Below are 26,457 nucleotides of genomic sequence, written 5' to 3' on the forward strand. Positions count from 1 at the left end.
GTGGACTTTTTTGTGGGGTTCTTTAGAAATTACCAACATATTTTCTATGTCAATAATTCAGCATCACTAATACTCAATTTTTAGTCGTGTTATATTCTTAAGTGCATTTTATCTGTTTTTCGGTTTCTTTTCTAGAACTTGATACAAACCTATATGCCACATAAGTTGGTGAGGAAGCATACAAGTTACAGAGACAACCTGTATAAAATGCTGAAACATGGAACTCTAATTAATGAGCTTCGCGATTGCCACCGAGTTTTAGGTGGCCGTGTGAGATCTAACATGCTTAATCTGTATGAACTTGTAATCTTGTGTATCATATTTTCATGTTATTACACACACCTAATACTTGCAAACGCCAAATTGAACCAACAATTACAACACTTGAGCATAACTTTTGCCAAAAACGGCTCTAACGTTATTCCTAGTTTTCCTAAATGGATATAATCTTAGTAATGGATTACATAGAAGAAGACGCACTCTTAGACAATGAATCACTGCCTGACGAATTGCTCAGAACTTGTGAACTCCCATTTGATGTTGGCACGGTGAAGAAAACACTAGGCTCCGTGTTATCAAGAAATAACTTGACGGTTTGTGGGACTGGGGGCATGTTAACATCCGAAACTCCTTCAAGAATTTGTTCCACCAAACTCATAGAAGGTCTACTATCTTCCTCGTCTTGGATACACCAAAAAGCAACTTTGCAAATTTTGGTGACTTGTTCAACACTTGCTTCCCTGTTTAACCTGTTATCTAGTAGGCTAAGGATATCACCGCCCACCATTAATACATTTGCAACCAAACTAGGGAAGAATTTACTCCTTGAATCTTCTGATTGCTCAGCATTTCTTTTACCATAAACTAATTCGAAAAGCATCATCCCATAGCTAAAAACATCTGCTTTGGCTGTGACAGGCACACCCGATAACCACTCAGGTGCTAGATACCCCTTTGTCCCTCTGAAAGTCGTCAAAACCCGACTAAAATCTCGACCCACAAGCTTTGCCAAGCCAAAATCTGCTATTTTTGGGCAGAAATCAGCATCTAAAAGAATGTTTTCTGGCTTTATGTCACAGTGGATAATGCAGTCTATACACTTCTCATGAAGATAAACCAACCCTCTTGCAATTCCAAGTGCAATCTCATACCTTGTTGTCCAGTTAAGAATATTTTCTTGTTTTTCATGGAATAGATTGGAATCAAGAGAACCGTTTGGCATGTAATCATACACCAATAGCTTTCTGCTACCTTGTGCACAAAACCCACGAAGACGCACAAGATTAACATGTTGGATGGTCCCAATCGTGCTGACCTCGCTCCTGAATTGCTTCTCTCCTTGGCTGACACTTTCAAGTTTTTTCACTGCCACAATAGATGAATCACGCAATACCCCCCTTGAAAACTGAACCAAAACCACCACCTCCTAGTTTCTCTGAGAAATTTTTGGTGGCTATTTGTAAATCTCTATAAACAAACGACACCAAAGATCCCTCCATTGTTGTCTTCCCAACCAATATCCTCTTTCTTCGATAGATTATAAAGAATATTAGACCCAAGACAAGAATCACACCTGCAACAACGGACCCGATAACAGCACCAAGATTACCTTTTTCATGAATCTGAGATGGAAGATCTATAGAAGCAACTTTAATGTAGATTGTTTTCCTATTAACATTATCTTCTGAAAGATTCAAGAGCTCCACATCCCAAACTGAGCACTGATTATCTGAAAATGAGTAAGCATTGTTGGCCCAAACTTGGATCTTGATCTCTAAATGAGCGTGAATAACTTGAATAACAATAACTTGTAATAATCAAATGAATGTTTATAAATCGAATTGAGAGTATGTTACAAATGAATCTACAAGTCCCTATTTATAGTTTTCTATGGGTACGAGTGAATAGACGCATCTCTTCGTGAAAAGTCATGTCTCTTGGATGTGTGGTTGCGATTGAATCTTGAAGAGGTGTGTTGAATGCCGTCCACTTGATCAACAGTCGCGTCCCTTTGTTCTTTTGCCTTGGCACCGATTCGAAATGGTGTGTGTGTAGAGACACACCCATTCGGTTATTGAGGGTAGTTTTCAACTTCCATTTTGTCACTTCTGGTCCTCGTACTTTGTAACCGCTACTTAATAATAATTCTAACTATCTAACTATGTACATGATGTTAAGAGATTAACCGGTTTCATTCACCCCCTTAATCTCGAACATCCATGAGTTGCTTCAAATCTTGAATTCCGAGCAGTTCCCTCATTGTAGCAAACTTGATCCTTGCTAATGCCTTTGTTAGTATATCTGCCCGTTGTAGTTCTCCACTTATGTGTTCCACAGTGATATCTTCGTTTTCCACGCATTCTCTTATGAAGTGATATCGTGTGTCAATGTGCTTGCTTCTTCCATGAAAGACTGGATTTCTCATAAGTGCTATTGCTGAAACATTATCTACTCTGAGTGTTATCTTCTCTTCCTTCCAGCATGTGATTTCACTTAACAATCTTTTAAGCCATAGTGCTTGACATGTTGCTGCAGTGGCTGCCATGAATTCCGATTCGCATGATGATAGTGCCACTGTTTGTTGCTTCTGTGTACACCAGGTTATAGGTGATTCTCCAAAGTAGAATACCAGACCAGTTGTTCCTTTTCCTTTGTCTGTATTAACTCCAAAACTACTGTCACTATAACCTGTGATCTTACATCCTCCTTGTCTTCTGTAGATGATTCCATGCTCTTTAGTTCCTTTGATGTAACGTAGTATTTGCTTTACTGCCTTCAGGTGTTGTTCTTTTGGTTCTTGCATGAATCTACTGAGTAGACTGACTGGGTAACATAGATCTGGTCTTGTATGCAATAAGTACCTGAGAGAACCTATCAGGCTTCTGTAATGTGTTGCATCTACTAGATCTCCTTCTTCAGTCTTTGTTAATTGTGTTCCTGGAGTCATGGGTGTCTTTGTGTCGTTGCAGGATAACATATCAGCGTCTTTGAGTATCTTATTGATATATCCTGTCTGCTTGATGCCTATCTCACCCCCTGCTTGAATTACTTCTATTCCCAGATAATATGCTAGCAATCCTAGATCGCTCATATCGAATTTGTTCTTCATCTGAGATTTGAAGATGTCTATCTCCTTCTTTGATGTTCCAGTGACTATCAAGTCATCAACGTAGACTCCAACTATTAGTGTAGAAGCTTCACTTGTTCTTGTATAGATTGCGTTCTCTAAAGTGCACTTCTTGAAGTTAAGTGACTTTAGGGTTTGATCTAACTTCGTATTCCAAGCTCTTGGTGCTTGTCTCAATCCATACAGTGCTTTTGATAGTCTGTAAACCTTTCCTTCATTTCCTGGCTTTATAAATCCTTCTGGTTGTGATACATACACTTCCTCTTTGAGGTCTCCGTGTAAGAATGTAGATTTCACATCTAAATGATGTACCTCCCAACCTTGATATGCTGCTAAAGCCAACATTAGTCGTACTGTTTCCATACGTGCTACTGGTGCAAAGACTTCGTCAAAGTCTATTCCGTGTTGCTGAACATATCCTTTTGCAACCAGCCTTGCTTTGTGTCTGACAATATTTCCGTTTGCATCTTTCTTAGTCTTGAATACCCACTTTAAGCCTATTGCCTTGTGATCTCTTGGCAATTCCGTCAAACTCCAAGTGTTATTCTTGTCTATTGAGTCTAATTCAGCCTTCATTGCTTCAATCCACTTTCTGTCACTAGATGCTTCCTTGTAATTCCTTGGTTCTTCTTCAGCGAGTAATAATTCATGTGGATCTAGTTGAATTTCTTCTGTTTCTTCATACAGGTCTTCGAGACTTCTTAATCTTACTGGAGTGTCACTAATACTCTCTGTTGTACTTTCAGAAATGGATGGACCTCCACTTGATAAATTGCTTGAATTTCCTGCTGAGTTCTGATTGTACGAATGTGCTGGCGGGGTTACATAGGAGTCTTGTTCTTCTGTCTGATCTACTCCTGAATCGTCATGTTGTGGCCCGCTACTGCCTGGACTACTTGGCTCATTTTCTTCTAATTCTGGTGGCATGTCGTCTTCTTGAATGACAAAGTTTGTCCATTCGGGATTCCCTGAATCTACCGTTTCCATATAACTATTCCAGTTCCATGGTTGACCTTCCATGAACTTTACATCTCTACTGACACATATCTTATTCTTTGCTGGATCATATAATCTGTATGCTTTTGATCCTTCTTCTATTCCAAGGTAAACCATAGGTGCACTTCTATCATCTAACTTCTTTTGTTGAAGTGGTAGTACCTTAGCGTAAGCAGTGCAGCCAAAAACCTTCAAGTGTTCTAAATTTGGCTTCCTTCCTTTTAGTGCTTCATATGGTGTCTTGTTCACCAGGGCTTTTGTCGGAACCCTGTTTAGTACGTATATCGCGTGTCGTATTGCTTCACCCCAAAAGTTCTGTGGCATGTTCATTGCCTTTAACATACTGCGAGTAGTGGATAACATCGTCCTGTTTCGCCTCTCTACTACTCCATTTTGATGTGGGGAATATGGTGCTGTAAGCTGTCTTGCTATGCCGTTGGTTTTGCAATACTTGTTGAATTCAGCCGACGTGAATTCACCTCCCCTATCCGTCCTTAACATCTTTAACTTGGTCTGCGCTTCCTTTTCCACCTTTTCTTTGAACTCCTTAAATGTTTCGAATGCTTGATCCTTGGAAGTTAGTAAATACGCCCACATGTAGCGAGTACAGTCGTCTACAAGTAAGAATATATACTTCTTCCCAGCATGTGTTGGTGGAGTTATAGGACCACACAAATCTCCATAGACTAAGTCCAGAGGTTTTAAAGATCTGAACTTTGCCTGATTTGGAAATGGTGCCCTACTATGCTTTCCTAATAAGCATGCGTCACAGACTTGACTAGCATGACTTATTTGGGGAACTCCATGTACCAAGTTCTTACGAGTCATTTCCTTAATAGCGTCGAAGTGTAAGTGGCCTAACCTTGCGTGCCATAACCATGCTGTGTCTTCGGTCTTTGATAGTAAGCAGATTGGTTTTCCCGTTTTCCGTTTGACTTTGTACAGCCTGTTCTTCATTCTCTTGACTCGCATTAGTAGCTTTCTATTTCGATCTCGGATAGTAAGTAAATCTCCGTCCATAACCACTTTGCAACCGATTTCTGTAAGTTGTCCGAGGCTCAATATATTGGTCTTCAGACTTGGAATGTAGTATACTTGTGAAACGATCTTTTGTTCTTGATTCAGACATTCCAGTAGTATTGAACCTTTGCCTTTAATTTCTACATGTGACCCATCACCGAATCGTACTTGCCCTGTCACAGTTTCATCTAATTCCTTGAAGTGACTTCGCACTCCTGTCATGTGGTTGCTTGCCCCGTTGTCTAAGTACCATAGATTCTCATTTTCTGAGGCATAACTTGTCGGTTTTATATGTTCCTCGTTTAGCAGAGCCCTTTCTTGAACATTTTCTTCTTGTATTGTCATTAACAATACGGGTGCTTCGTCTTCCTCGATGAGGTTTGAATGTTCTTGTACATCGTCTTTCTCTGAACAGTCCTTCTTGTAGTGTCCAAACTTTTGACACTTAAAGCATTGGATCTTACTTAGGTCGGTTCTTGCAAACTTCCTCCAATTTCTAGAACTTCCATTTCTAGATCTAGATGTAGATCCTTCGTTTCTGGGACTTTGCCTATTTCCGTTGTTTCGCCAATTTCCACGTGTCTGGTTAAATCTACCACGACCGCGGTTTCCAGATTGCCTTCCTCTGTTGTTATCCTGATGTGTAAACATAAGCCTATCTTGGCTTTCTCCTTGACTTCCTTTCTTTAACTTGAGACGTTCTTCATACGTCTTTAGTCTTCCGACCGCTTCCTGTAGCGTCATGGTTTCTAGATCGGAGTATTGTTCCATAGAGGCAACGATTTGAGTAAACTTATCTGGTACGCCATTTAAGAGTTTGCGTACTAGAGTCGGTTGACTCATTGTCGTTCCTACTTCTGTTGCTCGGGTAACGATACTATTGATCTTTGCGGTAAACGAATCAATAGTGTCGTCATCCCTCATTTGCAACAATTCAAATTCTGACATTAGCGTGTGCATACGCGCCTTTTGTACCCGATCAACGCCAACGTGTCTAATCTTTAGATTATCCCAAATCTCCTTTGCAGTTTTACAACTTGCAACTTGCAATACAACGTCTTCTGTTATTGCTTGAAACAGATATGCAATTGCAGACTTATCTTTCTTAGTGTCTACCGTTGCATTCTCTGCCGGTTCAATCGTTTCCCACAAACCATTCGCTTCAAGAATCATCTTGATACGAATAGCCAAACCGTATAGTTTGTTGGTTTCAGAATCGGACACTGAAACTGGGAAAGAGAATTTCCATTTATCGGACTTTGCCCGGATGATCCTGCCATATCTTCCTGCCGAATAATCTTCACTTCTAATAAACTTTCTTTTGGTTTCAATATATCTCAACAACCCCGATTACCCGAATCGTGTAATAACCAAATAACCAAAACAATCTAATTCGCACTAAAACCCCGGAATCAAAACAAACGAACCCTAGATTCCTAACCGTTCGGTTCGACCGACTTTCCTAGAACCGAAAATAAATAATTCTGAAATGAAACTTTTGCGAATTTAAACGAAACTGAAACCTGATCGCGAATTCCTTGTGATGCCTTGCGATTCCCACGCCTAGAGCCTGATGCTCTGATACCAATTTGTTGGCCCAAACTTGGATCTTGATCTCTAAATGAGCGTGAATAACTTGAATAACAATAACTTGTAATAATCAAATGAATGTTTATAAATCGAATTGAGAGTATGTTACAAATGAATCTACAAGTCCCTATTTATAGTTTTCTATGGTTACGAGTGAATAGACGCGTCTCTTCGTGAAAAGTCATGTTTCTTGGATGTGTGGTTGCGATTGAATCTTGAAGAGGTGTGTTGAATGTCGTCCACTTGATCAACAGTCGCGTCCCTTTGTTCTTTTGCCTTGGCACCGATTCGAAATGGTGTGTGTGTAGAGACACACCCATTCGGTTATTGAGGGTAGTTTTCAACTTCCATTTTGTCACTTCTGGTCCTCGTACTTTGTAACCGCTACTTAATAATAATTCTAACTATCTAACTATGTACATGATGTTAAGAGATTAACCGGTTTCAAGCATTACACTGACAACTGTTTAAACAGGCGGCCCGACATTCTCCATCACCCCCAATAGCCATAGACACGAAATTTGGAGGAACACTGTCGACTTTAACCATTAAAAAAGATATTTCCTTGTTATTCCCACATTCCAAATCCGTTTTTCTCACACACCCACTAGAGAAATCACTCTGATTCCAATCATTTTCTGATTTGGGTTTGAAACCAGTCAAGCAATTACAGAATGGCAATCCAGTCTGTCTGCAAGTACCAAAAGCCCCACACAAGTCGTATACCTCACACTGTGTTCTAGGTTGGGACCAAAACAAATTCCATTGTTTCGTTTCGTCCAACCATGTTAGTTGTTGAACTTGACCAGAAACACTCATTACAAATCTAGATATAATGGAAGGATTATACAAGGAATAAGTGAAGTAACTCACATTTTCATCTGAAAAGAAGCTGAAATTATAAATGTAATTTAACCTCATCTCAGGTACTAAGCTAAATATATGTCCATTCCATGCCCCACTTGTCCAATATTGTTGGGACCCATTCCACTTGCTTATATACTCTTTGCTAGAAGGGTTAAGCTCCAACGAAAAGAGTCCTACACCAGGATCTTCATTACTTCTCCATGAAGTAAGAAGTTGACTCTTTTTTGTTCTATTATCATAAGCAAGTTTAGGACCAGGTAACCAAGTATGAACCGGGTTGTCAAAACTTTGCCAAACGGGTTCATCTGGTTTTGCGGTGTCGCTCAAAACTAAGTTTCCATCGTCAAGAAGAACAACAATTACCGAATTTAAACTAGTGATGGTGACATGTGTGGACCAAATTGGTAGCTTGGACTCATTTAAAAGCACTAAGTTACCATTTACAATTTTTAGTTCAGAAATGAATCTATCAGAGATGGGTGTTTCTCTCTTTGCTACCCAGACTATGGTAGGAGGATTGGAAGCTACCTTTTTATACCAGATGCCTATGTAATAGTTTGAAGAATTTGAAACCGGTTAATCTCTTAACATCACATACATAGTTAGATAGTTAGAATACTTTATTATATAGCGGTTACAAACTACAAGGGTTGAAGTTGACAAAATGGAAGTTAGAAACTACCACCCTTTGCGAAAGGGTGTGTCTCTCCCTCACAACTATTTCCGATCGGGTACAAGGCACAAGAGAAAAGTCGCGACTGTTGATCGAGTGGACTAGATTCAACACACCTCTTCAAGATTCAATCACAACCATACATCCAAGAGACGTGTCCTTTCACGAAGAGACGCAACCATTCACTCGTACCCGTAGAAAACTATAAATAGGTTCATGTAATTTCATTTGTAACTTACTTACACTCATTCGATTTGTATACATTCATTCGGTTATTACAAGTTATTGTTATTCAAAGTTATCACGCTCATTTAGAGATCAAGATCCAGTTCGGGCCAACAAATTGGTATCAGAGCATCAGGCTCTAAGCGTGGGAATCGCAAGGCATCGCAGGGAATTCGCGATCAGGTTTCCTTTTCGTTTTTAGATTCGCAAAGTTCAATTTCCGAAATTTATTTTCGGTTCTAGGGAAGTCGGTCGAACCGAACGGTTAGGAATCTAGGTTTTGTTTTTTATTCCGGGGTTTTAGTGCGAATTAGATTATTTTTGGTTGTTTGGTTATTACACGATTCGGGTAATCGGGGTTGTTGAGATCTATTGAAACCAAGAAAAGTTTATTAGAAGTGAAGATTATTCGGCAGTGTTGGTGCACTTGTGTCTATACTTCGTCTGTATTTTGTCACGATATAAAACGATGTCTTTTGTTAGTCTTGTAAGTTTGACCAAGTCAACCATCCTCCTGGTTTGACTTGGCCAAACAGTTAAAACCTGATTGTAATATGTTTGTGTCGAAGGATAAATTGTCGAAGGATGAGTCATCGAAGGATGAGTCATCGAAGGATGAGTCATCGAAGGATTGTTTAGATGCTTCGATGAGCTCGAAGGATAAGCCTTCGATGGATGTTGATGGACCTCGAAGGATATCATCCTTCGAGGTATATATATGGATCCTTCGATAGGTTTCAGATCGATAGATGATCTTTCGATCAGTCTATCTGATCCTTCGATGAGTCTATCTGATCCTTCGACCAGACGATTTGTCATGGGTATATATATACTCATGTAATGTGTTCACTTCACAAGATAAGTGTGAGAGAGAGTGTGAGTGAACTTAGTCTTGTAGAGAGCGTATTTTCAGTTTGGTCAAGGGCTGTAACCGTGTCGACTGAAATACAAGAGAAAACTTTGATATCTCGTGTGTCTACCTTTCTCTTTGTAGCTTGTGTTCTCATATAAACTACCGGTTTGCATTCTAGCTTGGATTCCGCACTTGCTAGTGTGTTAAACATAACAAGGATAAGGTTTAACCTCATCCTCCGAGGGACCTACAAATGGTATCAGAGCCGTGGCTCTTTTCCTTGTTAAAAACCGAGTTTATACAAGACTTTGGAGTGTTTGAACATAACAAGGATAAGGTTTAGCACCCGATTTTAGTGTTTTTCTCGCATTTCTTGACGTAAAAACGTGTTCTAAACTAACCGGGTGTGTTAAAGGACGGGTTGGGTAACTTAAAAATTTGTTTTTAAGAAGTTTGGTCATTTCCGGCCAAATTCCGGCTTACTCCGGTGACCGGTTTCTGGATAAGATCCTTCCATTTTAAGTAATATTTTATTGGTCAAATCTGGTTTTGGTAAAAAGGTATGGTCTGAACATACCTTTCTGCCGAAAGATTTCTACCAACCCATCACCTTTTCACCAACCTGTCACTTTTCGTGTCAGCTGTGTCAGTAGAGATCGAAGGATATCCTTCGAAGTCGAAAGATCATCTTTCGATCAAAGGAAGTTCGATAGATAATCATCCTTCGAACATCCTTCGAAGTCTGAGACTTATCCTTCGATCCAGGGAATCTTTTCGAAGGATATATATTCGAAAGATAAGGATCTTTCAATTGGAGAATCTTTCGAAATCATTGTTTGAAATTCAACAGTGATCTTTCGAACACTGTTGATCCTTCGAACAAGTATTGATCCTTCGATCTTAGTCTGTTTAGGTTGAACAAGTTTGTGTTTTTCAGGTCTTTCGATCAGGGATCCTTCGGCTGGTTGTTATCATTCGAGATATTAACATAGAATTCATTCTTCTTATCAAACATGAACCCAAGTTGGTGGGGAACTCCGGCTCCAGATAGTGGAAAATACACAAGTACAAGTTCAACTCCCTCATGGTGGGGTACACCGGCTCCAGATAGTGGAAAGTACACAAATACAAGTCTATCTCCCTCATGGGCCGAATCTCCGGTGTCGACATCTTCGCAAGCAAATGCCATATCGACAGGTCAATGGGCATTAGTATCAAATCAAACTCCGAGCATTCAAAGTATCTTATTGAGCGAAAGCGAAACCGGAAGTTTGAATCGACCTCCAAAGTTGATGCACTTAAACGAGTATCCGGGTTGGGTTGAGAGATTTCGTACATACGTTCTTGGTCAAAATACCGAACTGTGGATACGTTTCACTACAGATTTCGATCAAGCTATAGAGGTTGCTGCTTCATCTACTGCTACGTTTGCCGATCTTCCTGAAGATCAAAAGAAAACGTATGATCTGGAAAAGAAAGCATACGCCATTCTCACTCAGGCGTTAAGCAAAGATATCTACCACCAGTTTGTCAGTTTCAAGACAACGAAGAAGTTATGGGACGGGTTGAAAACCAGAGGAGTAGGGAATGAAGCAACACGTCAATTGCGTCATGATCTTCTCAAGAAAGAATTTGACGGTTTCACGTGTATGGATAAGGAGTCTTTGGGAGATATGACAAGCCGGTTTTATCACTTGCTTACAGAGTTGGGCAATTTTGGAGTAGTGACTACTACAGCAGAGGTGGTGAAGAAGTTTGCTGATGCATTGCCTCCCCAATGGAATAGTTTCTTGGAAATCTTGAAGTATAACGGAGTTTTGAGTACTACAAACATCAACGACTTCGTGCAGCTTTTAGAAAACAAGGATCAGGAGGAAACCTTAAAGGCAAAAAGAGTTCCAGTGCCACAAAATCCAGAAATGTATTATGGAACTCCCAGTACCTCTGTTGCAAAATCCATTGTGCCATGCAACCCAGAGATGTATTATGGAACTTCCAGTTCTTCGTCTGCAAGAACCGGTCCACATGCTCCACTTCAAACGGCGTTTGTCACAAGCACGGATATGTATGGCAATCCAGTACAAGTTCCTGTTAAGCCGGCTCCCACCACAGACATGTATGGAAATCCACTACAACCACCTCCTCCTGCTCAACAACAAGCGTGTTATGGAGGGACATCATCTGCTGGCCAGCAATCAAAACCAAATACAGTACAGCTCGACACTTCAAGCTTCTCTAAGGTCAGTGTAGAAGTAGCAAGGGAACACATGGAGCTGCTTAACACTTTAGTGAGCGCGTACTGTGGGTTAGTGGAAGGTCAGATTGGCAACATTAATCTGACACAAGAAGACTATCGGCAGATTGACAAGGAAGAGATGGACTTGATGGATATCAAGTGGGCCTTTGCTAGTGCTGTAAGAAGGGCAAAGGATTTCATGGAAAGTACTGGCAGAACCAACTTGGAAAGCAAGAAAGACACCAAGTATGGGTTCGATAAACAGGCAGTAAAGTGCTTCAACTGTGGTGAACGGGGTCACTTTAAAAGGGAGTGTACAAAGCCAGCACAGCATGGGAACCAGAATCCCTTCAGAAACCAAGGCAACCAGCATAACCAGAACAGGAACAATGAACGTACATTGATACCTGTCAACAACCAGAGTCAAGCTGGAACATCAAATGCCAACAGGGCACTTGTGGTTCAAGTGGATGAAGGTTGTGACTGGTCAATCCAGTTGAGTGGTGATGCTCCAGATGGAACAGCATGTTTTGCTGAAGTGGTTAAGGATTTAGTTCACACCAGTGGTGGAGAATCTTCCGCCAATGGTGGTGAATCTTCTGAGGATGAAGACTCTTCCGGATATAGCAGGAGTTCAGATGAAGAATCCTCAAGTTCAAGCGATGATCATGTGGGTGAGACATCAAATGCGTCAGTCGATGCAGATATTGATGAGCTTTTGGAGGAAGCTACAGCAGGAACTCAAAGAAGATCTATCCTGGTGGATCAAGCTGCTTATTCTTCGTCTTCTCTCCATTCAGCCTTTATGGCTAATGTCGACAGTTCATCAAGTCAGGTATGTGTCGATGAACCCACTGCTATTAATTGTGATAATTGTGATAGTTTGCATGTTAAATGTACTGATTTAGAGGCAAACATGTCTGAGTTGCAAGGCAAACATGATGCTTTACAAGCTAGTTTGTTTGACTTGCAAGACAAACATGTTTCTTTGAATGCCAAGTGGTGTGAATTGCAAAGCAAACACGAGGCTTTGCAAGAAAAGTATGATGTGACATTCATCCACAATCAAAAGTTGACCGTGGATCTTTCAAAATGCACTGAAGCCAATATGTTCTATGAAAACCATGAAAAGGAGTTTAAATCGATAATTGAAAAGTTAAAGAAAGATAAAACCGAGCTAACTAAAATGGTTTCCAGAAAACAAACTGACATTAATTTGTATATATCTCGCCTTGAGATTATGCAAAAAGAGATGGCTTGTGTGAAAACCGAAAGTGAGGCGATCCAACTTAAGCTAGACAGTTATTTGAGCTCTAGCTATGTGTTGGATCACATCATTGACGTTCAGAAAGAGAAACGGGATGTCACATGCATAGGTTACAAGAAATGTCCACCACCAGTGAGACACAATTATGATGCAATGCCTGACGAGGAGGATAGAGTGTTCTTTGAACCATCTGTTCCTCTAGATGTAAAGGAGTTTGCTACAGGGCTCGGATACAAGAAAGAAGTATCATCAGATTCAGATGTATCAGCAGATACATGTGTGTCTTCTGCTGACCTGAATCAGGATCCTCCAGTCATTACTGAGGATGCTGATTCTTCTGATGATGAATCTGATGATGCTGTCCCAGCAAAGTCTGATGCGGTAGTCAAAGATGAGAACATACCTCTCGAGAATTACATTCTATGTGATCCTCCTGCAAAACCCGCTAAGACTGTTGCAATCGAGTCCTCGTCTGCAAAAGAGTCGGAGAGTGTGAACTTGCTGTACACTCTTGTTGGTAATGATAAAATCTACTCTGACAAAGATTTTCCTATTAAGAATGTTAATCAATCTTTAATAAGTAAAGTCTTTGAAAATTCGACAAGTAAGTTTTTAGCAAAGACAGGACCACGTGTTACAGTTACACAGTGTCCTCCTATTCCAAAGGCCGAAATTCGAAAACAATATGGCAATAAGAAACTACCAACAGTGCAAAAACAGCAAAATCACACCAAGCCAAAAGGAAAATCACCGGCTCAAGCACAAAAGAAGCCGAATCAAAAGAAGAACAAAAATGTAAACTTTGTGAAATCGACGGGAACAGACAAAATCGAAACGTTTGAAAACAAATCTAACTTAGATTTTGTTAAGAAAGCAAATGTACAGAAAAGAAATGAACCAAGTAGTTCAAAACCTAGTACCTCGGGATCACAAAGTTCATCATCATCGGCAAGACGATTACATGATACTTCGGGGTTTGTTGAACGAAGATCATGTTTTGAGTGTGGAACAATTGGACATATAATTCGAAATTGTCCATATCTTCATAAACAAAAAGGAAAAGTTGATGTTCCCCGTGACCAAACTGACCGCAGGCAAACTGTTTCGGTAAAACAAGATCCCTGCCTTGTAAAAGAAAGGGAAATGAAACAGAGACGCCAACAGGTCAAGAAAATCGAAAGGGCAATCAAAACCGATGTGGTTAACAAAACATCTGTTTCTGTCAAACCAGGCAATTCAAAAACTTCAGACAACCATGAAGTTAACATTTTAAATAACAACACCGGTAAAACAAAACAGACCTGGAAACCAAAAACGGTTACTGAATCAGGGGGACCATCACAATTTACCAATCATCAAAGACAAGAAGTTATTGTTATTGATGAAAATGGAAGACCCAAGACCACAATGGCTTGGGTCCCCATCTCCAACTAATCAATTAAGTTCATGTGCAGGGTGTTCCAGGAGGAACTATCAGTAGTCATTGGATTGTTGATAGTGGGGCATCCAGGCACATGACAGGCGACATGAAGCTTCTCTACGACGTCAAATCTATTAGAGGAGGTTATGTTGCATTTGCTGGAGATAAGGGTGGTTATATTACGGGTGAAGGAATGATATCCAACAGGACTGTCAGCTTTGACAAGATCAACTTTGTGCAACAACTTGATCACAATCTTCTTAGTGTTTCTCAAATTTGTGACAAGCAATTCTCAGTACACTTTGATGCTAATGGATGTTATGTGCTGAAACCCGGCTTCAAAATTCCAAAAGAATGGATTCTCTTGTCAGCTCCAAGGATAAATGATTTGTACGTCCTTGATATGAGCCAAGCTATTACTACGTCTGCACAAGCAACTTGTTTAGTTTCCAAAGCCACAGAAAAAGACTCTATCTCTTGGCACAGACGAATGGGTCACATTCACTTACGCAAAATGAATCATTTGGTTTCAAATGAATTGGTGAATGGTGTTCCTCTTAAAAACTTCCATCTTCAAGACGTCTGTGTTTCATGCCAGAAAGGAAAACAAACGAAGAAACGACATCCTACTAAGAAGATCAACACGGTGGCAGTTCCTCTTGAACGTTTGCACATGGATTTGTTCGGTCCTGTCAAGCACAAGAGTATTCAGAATGATCAATACTGTCTCGTGATTACTGATGACTATTCAAGATTTTCTTGGGTGGCATTCATGGCACACAAGAGTGAAACCTTTGGCATTATCAAAAACTTGATCATTCAGATTGAGAATTTGTATAAGTTGAAGGTTAGGCGGATACGTAGCGACAATGGTACTGAATTTAAAAATCATGCCATGGCGGAGTTTTGCACTTCAAAGGGTATTCTTCATGAGTTTAGTGCAGCTTATACTCCTCAACAGAATGGCGTCGCTGAACGTAAGAACTGCACATTGATCGAGACTGCTAGGACAATGTTGGTAGAGTCGCAGTTGCCCATTCCATTCTGGACTGAAGCTGTGGCCTCTGCATGTTACACATTGAACTGAGTCCTTATAGTCAAAAGGCACAATAAGACCTGCTTTGAGCTTCTTCAAAAACGGAAACCAGATTTGTCTTATCTTGAACCGTTTGGAGCTCCATGTACAATCATCGATCCTAATGGAAAGTTTGGGGCAAAAGCAATTGAGGGATACTTTCTTGGGTATGCCACCCCTAACTTACGAGTCTGGAATCTAGAGACTAAAAGGGTCGAGGAATGGTCTGAGGTCAGAGTACAAAGGCACACTTTGCCAGTCAAATGTCCTGGTCAGCCTTGGATGTTTGAGTACGATGGCTTTTTCAATTCGATCAATGTTGAAGCCGTTGAAGAAAGTGCTGCGGCAAGGATGTTTTTCGAGAGTGACAATGCAACAGTTTCACCGGTGGTTCGTCCAATTCTTGTCAATCAAGAACCATCTTCGGTGAACAATAATACTCTCGACAATGAGGATTTTCATGATGCAACCGAATTGAACGAATCTTCAGAGGATGATGAATTTCTAGATGCAGATCAAGAAGCTCCAACAACAGCAGTTCATGGTACTTCAGAGGGTACTCCTCCAGTGGATACCCCTAGAACAGCTGAAACAACTGCATCATCCTCTTCGTCAATTCCGGGCATTGATTTAGTTGTTGATCTCAATCTCAACAACCTGGGTATAAATATTCCAGTTCGAGATAATCCTGAAACAAGGATTCATAATACCCATCCTCAACAAAACATCATCGGAAATGTGCAAAGTGGCATTCAAACAAGAAACATGTTGCGAAACAACAACAATGCAGGCCTGTATGCAGCTATTCGAGAATCCGGGCAACAAAACGATTGGTCTTTCGCGTGTTATGTTTCACAGGAAGAGCCAAGAACTTGGAAAGAAGCCATGAAAGATAACTGTTGGGTTGAAGCAATGCAGGAAGAACTGCAACAATTCCAGAAGCTTGGTGTCTGGAAACTTGTAGAGAAACCTGCTGGCTACAAGAAGATTGGTACCCGTTGGGTGTTTAAATGCAAAAAGGATGACCGCGGAGTTGTTATCCAGAACAAAGCACGTTTAGTCGTTCAAGGTTTTCGTCAGATAGAAGGAATCGACTACAACGAAGTCTATGCACCTGTTGCACGTCTGGAAGCAATTCGGATCTTTCTGGCTTATGCCTCATTCAAAGGATTCAAGGTTTACCAGATGGACGTCAAAAGTGCATTCTTACATGGTGTGGTTGAAGAAGAGGTGTACGTCGAACAGCCTCCAGGTTTTGAAGATCCTATCCACCCCGATCGGGTTTGGTTGCTCAACAAAGCTCTCTATGGTCTACATCAAGCACCGCGAGCTTGGTATGCAACCTTATCTAACTATCTGCTGGAGAACGGTTTTCGAAGAGGTCTTATTGACTGTACTCTTTTCATCAAAGAACAAGATGGAGATCTTCTTCTGGTACAGGTATACGTTGATGATATTATTTTTGGTTCTACTAATGATGTCTTGTGTAGGAATTTCGAGCGCATTATGCAGGATAAATTCGAGATGAGTGCTATGGGGGAAATGACCTTCTTCTTGGGCCTACAAGTGCAACAAACTGAGTCTGGGATATTCATCCATCAGACTAAATATGTTGGTGACATCTTGAGCCGGTTTCAGATGTCTGATGCAACGCCCATTGGTACCCCACTGCCACAAAATCACGGAATTACTCCAGACTTGAAGGGTGAAGCTGTTAACCCCTCATACTACCGCGCAATGATCGGATCTCTTATGTACCTCACAACATCAAGGCCAGACATTATGTACCCAACGTGCCTGCTTGCCAGATATCAAGTCAACCCGAAGGCCTCACATCTTGCAGCTGTCAAAAGGATTTTTCGTTATTTGAAGGGTTACCCTGACACCGGTCTATGGTACCCTAGGGATAATAACTTTGAATTGGTCGCTTTCAGTGATTCTGATTTTGGCGGATGCAAAATCGACGGCAAATCCACAACGGCTGGATGTCAGTTTTTAGGAAATCGCCTAGTCACATGTAGGAATGGCAATGGGTCGGTTTTGGGCCGGGTATAGGTAATCCCAGGCCCGTACCCGGTTGTAATTTTTTGTCCCATACCCGGCCCGTTACCCGTCGGGTATTTGTCGGGTAATTACCCGTCGGGTATCGGGCATACCCGCGGGTATCGGGTATACCCGTTAATTTCTTAAAAATACCCGTTGGGACTAATGTGCAATTTTTACTTTGTTGTTTATATAGTTTACAATTTTAATAACTATAACAAATGAAAATATGATTAAATACTTCCATATCATATTCATACCACATATTAAATCAAAACGATTAAGTACTTCCATTTCGAATATACATGCTCAAAAATATGTTATATGTTCACTAAGCAGTTGCCAAATACATATCCACATATGAAATAGTAGTTGTCTTCATATCCAAATATGTATTCAAAAAGATACTTTCACTTGTGATAGCCATATGTAGTCAAAAGGTAAGTTCACTTGTGATAGCTATTTTAAGTACTGCCATATGCTTGCTTTCCAAAAGTGAAGCTAAAGTAGCATTTCATCACTCATCCCTTGAAACCTCTTTCCTACAATTAATGAGAATAAGAGAAATACACTATTGAATAACTCATCACTAAGGTAGCATAAATGTAATAAAATCTTAAACTTGGAAGACATATTTACCTCGTCACCATCATCATAGTCGTATTCAATTGTTTGACAATATGCTTCATCGGTTTCTTTTGAACAGGTTGCTGTGTGTATAAAAAAAAAGCAACACAATAAATATGAAAATAATCATTTCTATAAACATAATCAAATGAAATTACCTCTAATTTCATTTAACAACCAACTTTGAGCACACATCAATGCTTCTAGTGTACTTGGATGAAGGCGGCTACGATGCGGGCTTACCAATCTACCACTTGTGCTAAAAGAGGACTCTGAGGCAACTGTTGTTATAGGTATTGCTAATACATCTCGAGCTATCTTTTGTAGTATCGGATACTTCATACCATATGTTTTCCACCAAGTTAGTATATCAAGATCTACGTTCAGCGGACAAACTTTCTCTTCAAGATAATGGTCAAGCTCCAATATAACACTTCCTTTAGCATTTAAATGAAGTTTTTATATCGAATAATATCAACTACACATGAATATAATAAATAAATATGGTAAAAAAAATAACTCATACCTGATGTATTCTCCTCATCGACATATGATAAATAGTCATCAAATAATCCACTTTCACTCTTAGCGTTATTTGAAGTTGACGTGCCGTAATCGTGGTTCTTTGCATTCCCAAAACCTTTTTCTTTGTAGTCTTCAAACAATTCATATATGAACTTTTTGTGTTTCTCAAGTTCAGCCTTTGCACCTTCGGAACCATAAAGTATTGGAAAACAATACTTCATAATTTTCAGCTTGTAACGGGGATCTAAAATGGCCGCTACACCCATAAACCCATGTATGTCTGACCAATATTTATCAAATTTTACAATCATCTTGTTGGCCATCTCCTTGATCACTACTTCTTCATCTCGACTCCACTTGTCTAATGCAAATTTTATTTCATATACGGATTTGAAAAATACATTTGCTGTGGGATATTTTGTTCCAGAAAACAACTCGGTCACATCATGAAATACCTTTAACTTCTGACAAATAGTAAAAGCCAACTCCCAGTCCTTCTCTGATGGCAAACTATTATATTGTGCATCTCGTAGTTTAAGGCGTTTGAAAACATCTTTGTAGATAATAGCAACATTCAACATCAAGTATGTTGAATTCCAACGGGTTTTGCAATCAAGGGACAATTTTTTTGAGGATGGAATTGCCAAATGACGAGCTGCTTCTTCAAACCATTCAAGTCGTTTTGGTGTTGCTGTCCAAAAACCAACACTATCCCTAATTCTCTCTATCCCGCCAGCAATAATTGATAACCCATCTTAGACGATTAGATTTAGAATGTGTGCACAACAACGCATCTGAAATAACTGTCCCCCTAAGATAAGATCACCCAGAGAGAGTTTATCTAGCAATAAGTGAATCAACAAATCATTTGTTGAACAGTTATCCACGGTTACTGTGGATACTTTTCTGTCAATATTCCAGTCACACAAGGACTCATACAAAACACCAGCGAGAACTTCAGCAGTATGAGGACAAGGAACATAAATAAACCTAGTGTAAATTCATAAAAATTAGTTAACATGATTAGTTGGACAAATTATATATATATAACAACAACACTATACCTGATTATACGGCTTTGCATTTTCCAGTTATCATCAACGAAATGAGCAGTGATCGCCATAAAACCTTTTTTTTGATTGCTTGATGTCCACATGTCTGTGGTAATTGCAATTCTACTCGTATTCTTCTCCAAAATCCTATAATAAATAAATGTTAGTATGAATATGAATGTAACATAATAAAGATTTCATATAAAACATAAGGCATACCTCATTGTCTTTTGTTTTTCATATTCAAAAATCTTCATTATGTTACTTTTGAGAGTATTTCGAGATGGAACCTTAAAAAAAGGTTGAAGGCCACACACAAATTTTCTAAACCCACGATGCTCAACAATAACAAGCGGATACTCATGCACAATTACCATCTCGGCGAGATCTTTTCTCGACTTATCCGCATCAAAATTATAACAAGAAAGCTCTGACTGTCCCGATGTCTTTATCTGATTCGCTGACAACACTTGTTGGCGTATGTCTTTATTTTTTCGTTTCTTACAAGTATCCATGTGAGCAAGTAAATGTCGTGTCCCGTTTGAGCTTCCAGCTGCTAATCGTTTCTTGCAATAATTGCACTCGGCCTTTAATTCACCATTCACTTTCAGCTTTGTGAAATGCTCCCATGCAGGCGAAGATGATTTCCTTTTTTTGTTAACTGGACCGTTGTCGTCATCAGCAGTTTCTCTAGAATCTTCATGAGTTCGTTTCCCTTGCTCTAGAGATTGATTTGTGGTTTTTTCTTGATCTTTTTGATTATGTTGATTACTATCAACATGTGTTTGTGTATTGGAACCATCACAATCCATAATCCCTTCTCCTTCCTCATCCATATTACCTAAAAAAAGAGTATGCAATGCCAACAAAAACTACAGTTTAGCCTATTCCATTGCTGAACAAAAAAGTATATGGCTTGTGCTTATACCATCAGACAAATAAAGCTAAGTTTTCCTCAGCTGCTGTAGAACCACAAGATTTAAAGAAAGTACTTAAAAGATGTGACATGCAATTTTCTAATATTTAACATACGATCTAAATACTATTATGATGTTTACAAAATATAACTTTTTTGTCATTATATTATTGTATTTTTGCAGCACGGTTAAGCAAGCAAAAAGCTACTAGATATGTACAAGCAAATAAGCAATATATAATCAAAAAGGTTAAGCTTACGTCACTTTTAATTCATATATTTAATTTTCATCTTTCTTTTTATCTTAAAGTATGTATTGCACATCATTAACAACTACGTGAATACACAGGGGTTAAAGTTATAATTCCACATCTAATTCCTACTAAAAGATAATAATAAAAGGAGACATGTTCATCATCTTCAATTCCAACACTTGAAAAACAATAACTCAAACATATATAACATATAAAGTCAGTTTATTTACTTAGCATTTGGTCGAGCACCTAGTAGACATGAAAAAAAATTACCTTCACTACAAGAACAAGATCTCGATCTGATAATGGTGTTGTTGCTACTTGACTTTTTGTGTTCTTGCTTTATGAGTAGAAAAGGGTAAGATATTTCAATTTCAATGAAGTGGATGATGCATTTGGGAAATTAGGTGGGATAATCTGGATACTACTCATCATCTATATCTTTTCTTCTTGGAAATATAATTTGAAGAGATGACAAGACTAGACCCCTAGTCCTATAGTAATAAGTGTTTTTTTTTTTTTGAAAAATGGAAATTTATAATATGAAAAGAAAAAATATAATTTTCTGGATACAAATATGGTTATATGTATGGAAATTTATAATATGATTATTTCGGGTATTATTCGGGTAAATGGGCCGGGTAGCGGGCCGGGTATCGGGCGGGTATCACTAAATCCCATACCCGTACCCGTACCCGAATTTTTTCCATTTTTAAGCCCATACCCGGCCCATACCCATCGGGCTTCGGGTATACCCGGCCCGTATGTTTCGGGTTTCGGGTATGCCCGTCGGGCTTGGGCTTTTTTGCCATCCCTAGTCACATGGCAGTGCAAGAAGCAGACGTGCGTCGCTACATCAACATGCGAAGCTGAATACATTGCTGCCTCAAGTTGTTGCTCCCAAGTTCTTTGGATCCAACAACAATTACGCGACTACGGTTTTGAATTCCTAACTACTCCTATTTACGTTGATAATTCTGCTGCATTACAGATCACTAGAAATCCTGTGCAGCACTCAAAGACCAAACACATCGAAATCAAATATCACTTCATACGTGATTGCTTTGAGAAAAGGCTAATCGATGTTGTTAAGGTCCACACCGATGACCAACGTGCCGACCTTTTTACCAAAGCATTTGACAAATCAAGATTTGACTTTTTATTATTGGTAAACGGCATTAAGGTCAAGCAAGAGTAAACCAACATCGAAAAATCATTTTTGTAAATACCTTTGTGTTTTAAATTTGTCTTAGTTTATTGATTTTAGGGGGAGTAAATCCAAATATTTGAAAATCCAAAAACATCGAAAAATTTCAAAAACACAAAAACAATAGAAAAACAAAAATGAGTTTCCTGGCGAGCAAAAGAGAAAATGATAGTACATCAGTGGTCTATCCAAACCTCTTTAAACCTTAAATGAAAAACGATAAGCAGCTCTATATAAGATGTATTGGTAGGCTCACAATCATTTTAAAGTGTGCAGGGTGATATAAACTTAAATCGACTGAAGACCAGGTGGGAACCATTCATTGGCATATGGTCTTAGTACCGAAATTTCGTTTGATAGATTGCCGAGGTTCTGAGATATTCGGTCTTTATGCTGCTTATCATCTGGGTATCATGGTTGTATCTTTTACCGAAAAATAACGGGGACGCAAGTCTAGATCTTCCATGATACTATACATACGTGTACATACTGCATTCGACCTCAATAAGTGATAAACAATCACATGTCCAAACAAATAAGTGATAAAATATCACAATTATCCGGGAGTCAAGTTCGTCTCTCTGCTGTACGGAAGTACTGACCTGTTCACGGACTTGCTCCTGTCCCCTCATGCATATGAAAATCAAGTTCCTCATCAATAAGTGATTCTATCACATAGGGCTTGTTTTCAAATCAAAATAAGTGAGAATCTCACATCATATACGGTCAAACAGATGATAATCGGTATACTCACCGGTAAGATGAACCCTCGTGCATACCTTGATACAGGAATGTGTCTTGATGTGGATGAACACCGGTCGGTAAGTATAAATCATACCTTAACGTATCCCCTCGCCATGATTACATCTGATAAGTTGAGCTTAAGTGGACAACAATACCGATAATTGTTATAGGATGCTTATCTTAATGTTAACTAACTGAACAAAGAGAGTGTTTTGGCTTGACCGTGCACTGATATGATTCTCTTACCCTCGAAACTCGCAAAAAGAATGTCTGTATATATTTATTTACTGCTTTCAGTCTTTACATTTGAAAAATTCAAAAATACCAAAAAGATTTTAGGTGTGTTTTAATATAAACTTTATAAAAGCCAAAAAGATTTTATTTCTATTTTATTTTCGATCGTACGATGTTGGAACTCGAGTCTTCGTTGCCTGAAACCTGAACGAAAACCGAATTGACTAAATCTTCATAAACGATCGAAATTTGCAAGTTTTGAAAGTTAGAAACTAAAACTGACAAATTTACTAAACTTTCAAACTGTCGGACGGTGTTTGACTGTGACATGGTCATTCGTGTGTTATTTGTTTATATAAACTATATTTCAAGCAGTTGTTCTCATTACGCGTTTAGAGTTCTTGCATGTGCAGATTCTAAAGGCAAGGAGAACATGGTCGATGACAAGCTTCGGAATGAAGACACGACGCGAAAGCTCTCAAAAGATGAAAATGATCGAGTTGCCGCTGACCATCATCAACACCATAAGGATCTCAAGCATTAATGGTCAAGTCAGTCACGAGCATAACTCAAGGGGGAGCTTATGTTAAGGGGGAGTTTGTCAATACACTTCCTACATGAAACAGGGAGTTTGTTGATACACTTTCTGCTTTCAAGACGTGAAGACTTTGAAGATCCTCCGACATTGAAGACTTGAAAGGACGTCAGAGACTTGAAGACACGAAGATCGAGACAAAGCTACAGCCAAGGGGGAGTTTGTTGGTGCACTTGTGTCTGTACTTTGTCTGTATTTTGTCACGATATAAAACGATGTCTTTTGTTAGTCTTGTGAGTTTGACCAAGTCAACCATCCTCCTGGTTTGACTTGGCCAAACAGTTAAAACCTGATTGTAATATGTTTGTGTCGAAGGATAAATTGTCGAAGGATGAGTCATCGAAGGATGAGTCATCGAAGGATGAGTCATCGAAGGATTGTTTAGATCCTTCGATGAGCTCGAAGGATAAGCCTTCGATGGATGTTGATGGACCTCGAAGGATATCATCCTTCGAGGTATATATATGGATCCTTCGATAGGTTTCAGATCGATAGATGATCTTTCGATCAGTCTATCTGATCCTTCGATGAGTCTATCTGATCCTTCGACCAGACGATCTGTCATGGGTATATATATACTCATGTAATGTGTTCACTTCACAAGATAAGTGTGAGAGAGAGTGTGAGTGAACTTAGTCTTGTAGAGAGCGTATTTTCAGTTTGGTCAAGGGCTGTAACCGTGTCCACTGAAATACAAGAGAAAACTTTGATATCTCGTGTGTCTACCTTTCTCTTTGTAGCTTGTGTTCTCATATAAACTACCTGTTTGCATTCTAGCTTGGATTCCGCACTTGCTAGTGTGTTAAACATAACAAGGATAAGGTTTAACCTCATCCTCCGAGGGACCTACAGGCAGGAAGATATGTCAGGATCAACCGGACAAAGTCCCATAATAATACAGAAAGAAGGAAATTCTCTTTCCCAGTTTCAGTGCCCAATTCTGAAACCTACAAACTATACGGTTTGGGCTATTCGTATCAAGACGATTCTTGAAGCGAATGGTTTGTGGGAAACGATCGAACCGGCAGAAAATGCAACGGTAGACACTAAGAAAGATAAGTCTGCAATTGCATATCTGTTTCAAGCAATACCAGAAGACGTTGTATTGCAAGTTGCAAGTTGTAAAACTGCAAAAGAGATTTGGGATAATCTAAAGGTTAGACACGTTGGTGTTGATCGGGTACAAAAGGCGCGTATGCACACACTATTGTCAGAATTTGAACTGTTGCAAATGAAGGATGACGACACTATTGATTCGTTTACCGCAAAGATTAATAGTATCGTCACCCGGGCAACTGAAGTAGGAATGACATTGAGTCAACCGAGTCTAGTACGCAAACTCCTAAATGGCGTACCGGATAAGTTTACTCAAATCGTTGCCTCTATGGAACAATACTCCGATCTAGAAACCATGACGCTAGAAGAAGCGGTCGGAAGACTGAAGACGTATGAAGAACGACTCAAGTTAAAGAAAGGAAATCAAGGAGAAAGCCAAGATAGGCTCATGTTCACACATCAGGATAACTCCAGAGGAAAGCAATCTGGAAATCGCGGTCGTGGTAGATTTAACCAGACGCGTGGAAATTGGCAAAACAACGGAAACAGGCAAAGTCCCAGAAACGAAGGATCTACATCTAGACCTAGAAACGGAAATTCTAGAAGTTGGAGGAAGTTTGCAAGAACCGACCTAAGTATGATCCAATGTTTTAAGTGTCAGAAGTATGGACACTTCAAGAAGGACTGCTCTGAGAAAGACGAAGTACAAGAACATTCAAACCTCGTCGAGGAAGACGAAGCACCCGTATTGCTAATGGCAATACAAGAAGAAAATGTTCAAGATAGGGCTCTGCTAAACGAGGAACGTATAAAACCAACAAGCTACGCCTCAGAAAATGAAAATCTTTGGTACTTAGACAACGGGGCCAGCAACCACATGACAGGAGTGCGAAGTCACTTCAAAGAATTAGATGAAACAGTGACAGGACAAGTACGGTTCGGTGATGGGTCACACGTAGAAATTAAAGGCAAAGGTTCAATACTACTGGAATGTCTGAACCAAGAACAAAAGATTGTTTCACAAGTATACTACATTCCAAGTTTGAAAAGCAATATATTGAGCCTTGGACAACTTACAGAAATTGGTTGTAAAGTGGTTATGGACGGAGATCTACTTACTATCCGGGATCGAAATAGAAAGCTACTAATGCGAGTCAAGAGATTGAAGAACAGGCTGTACAAAGTCAAACTGAAGACTGGAAAACCAATCTGCTTACTATCAAAGACCGAAGACATAGCATGGTTATGGCACGCAAGCTTAGGCCATTTACACTTCGATGCTATCAAAGAAATGACTCGTAAGAACTTGGTACATGGAGTTCCCCAAATAAGTCATGCTAGTCAAATCTGTGACGCATGCTTATTAGGAAAGCATAGTAGGGCACCATTTCCAAATCAGGCAAAGTTCAGATCTTTAAAACCTCTGGACTTAGTCTATGGAGACTTGTGTGGTCCTATAACTCCACCAACTCATGCTGGGAAGAAGTATATATTCTTACTTGTAGACGACTGTACTCGCTACATGTGGGCATATTTACTAACTTCCAAGGATCAAGCATTTGAAACATTTAAGGAGTTCAAAGAAAAGGTGGAAAAGGAAACGCAGACCAAGTTAAAAATGCTAGGAACGGATAGAGGAGGTGAATTCACATCGGCTGAATTCAACAAGTATTGCAAAACCAACGGCATAGCAAGACAGCTTACAGCACCATACTCCCCACAGCAAAATGGAGTAGTAGAAAGGCGAAACAGGACGATGTTATCCACTACTCGCAGTATGCTAAAGGCAATGAACATGCCACAGAACTTTTGGGGTGAAGCAATACGACACGCGATATACGTACTAAACAGGGTT

General features: G+C 39.6%; 1 protein-coding gene and 1 pseudogene across 1 annotated transcript; both read right to left on the reverse strand.

Annotated features, from left to right (window-relative positions):
- Positions 1-347: 347 nt before the first annotated feature.
- Positions 348-1,932, reverse strand: LOC110923869 (annotated as a pseudogene).
- A 15,709-nt stretch (positions 1,933-17,641) lies between these two features.
- Positions 17,642-20,508, reverse strand: LOC118489146 (zinc finger BED domain-containing protein RICESLEEPER 2-like). Its single transcript, XM_035986790.1, has 5 exons — positions 19,816-20,508; positions 19,609-19,743; positions 18,178-19,534; positions 18,032-18,102; positions 17,642-17,934 (listed from the first exon to the last, which is right to left on the reverse strand). The coding sequence occupies exons 1-3, from the start codon at positions 20,430-20,432 to the stop codon at positions 19,300-19,302; spliced, it is 987 nt and encodes a 328-aa protein (XP_035842683.1). The 5' UTR covers positions 20,433-20,508; the 3' UTR covers positions 17,642-17,934; positions 18,032-18,102; positions 18,178-19,299.
- Between the last annotated feature and the right edge of the window lie 5,949 nt (positions 20,509-26,457).

Source organism: Helianthus annuus, chromosome 17 (genome assembly GCF_002127325.2).
Source record: "Helianthus annuus cultivar XRQ/B chromosome 17, HanXRQr2.0-SUNRISE, whole genome shotgun sequence".
NCBI classification, from domain to species: domain Eukaryota; kingdom Viridiplantae; phylum Streptophyta; class Magnoliopsida; order Asterales; family Asteraceae; genus Helianthus; species Helianthus annuus.

Excerpts from the sequence above, each read along its gene's own strand:
- LOC118489146 (XM_035986790.1), bottom strand. The coding sequence starts at position 20,432 with ATGGATGAGGAAGGAGAAGGGATTATGGATTGTGATGGTTCCAATACA. Across the intron at positions 19,744-19,815 it reads GAAAAACAAAAGACAATGAG|GATTTTGGAGAAGAATACGA; the intron begins GTATGCCTTATG and ends TATTTATTATAG. Across the intron at positions 19,535-19,608 it reads ATGCAAAGCCGTATAATCAG|GTTTATTTATGTTCCTTGTC; the intron begins GTATAGTGTTGT and ends AATTTACACTAG.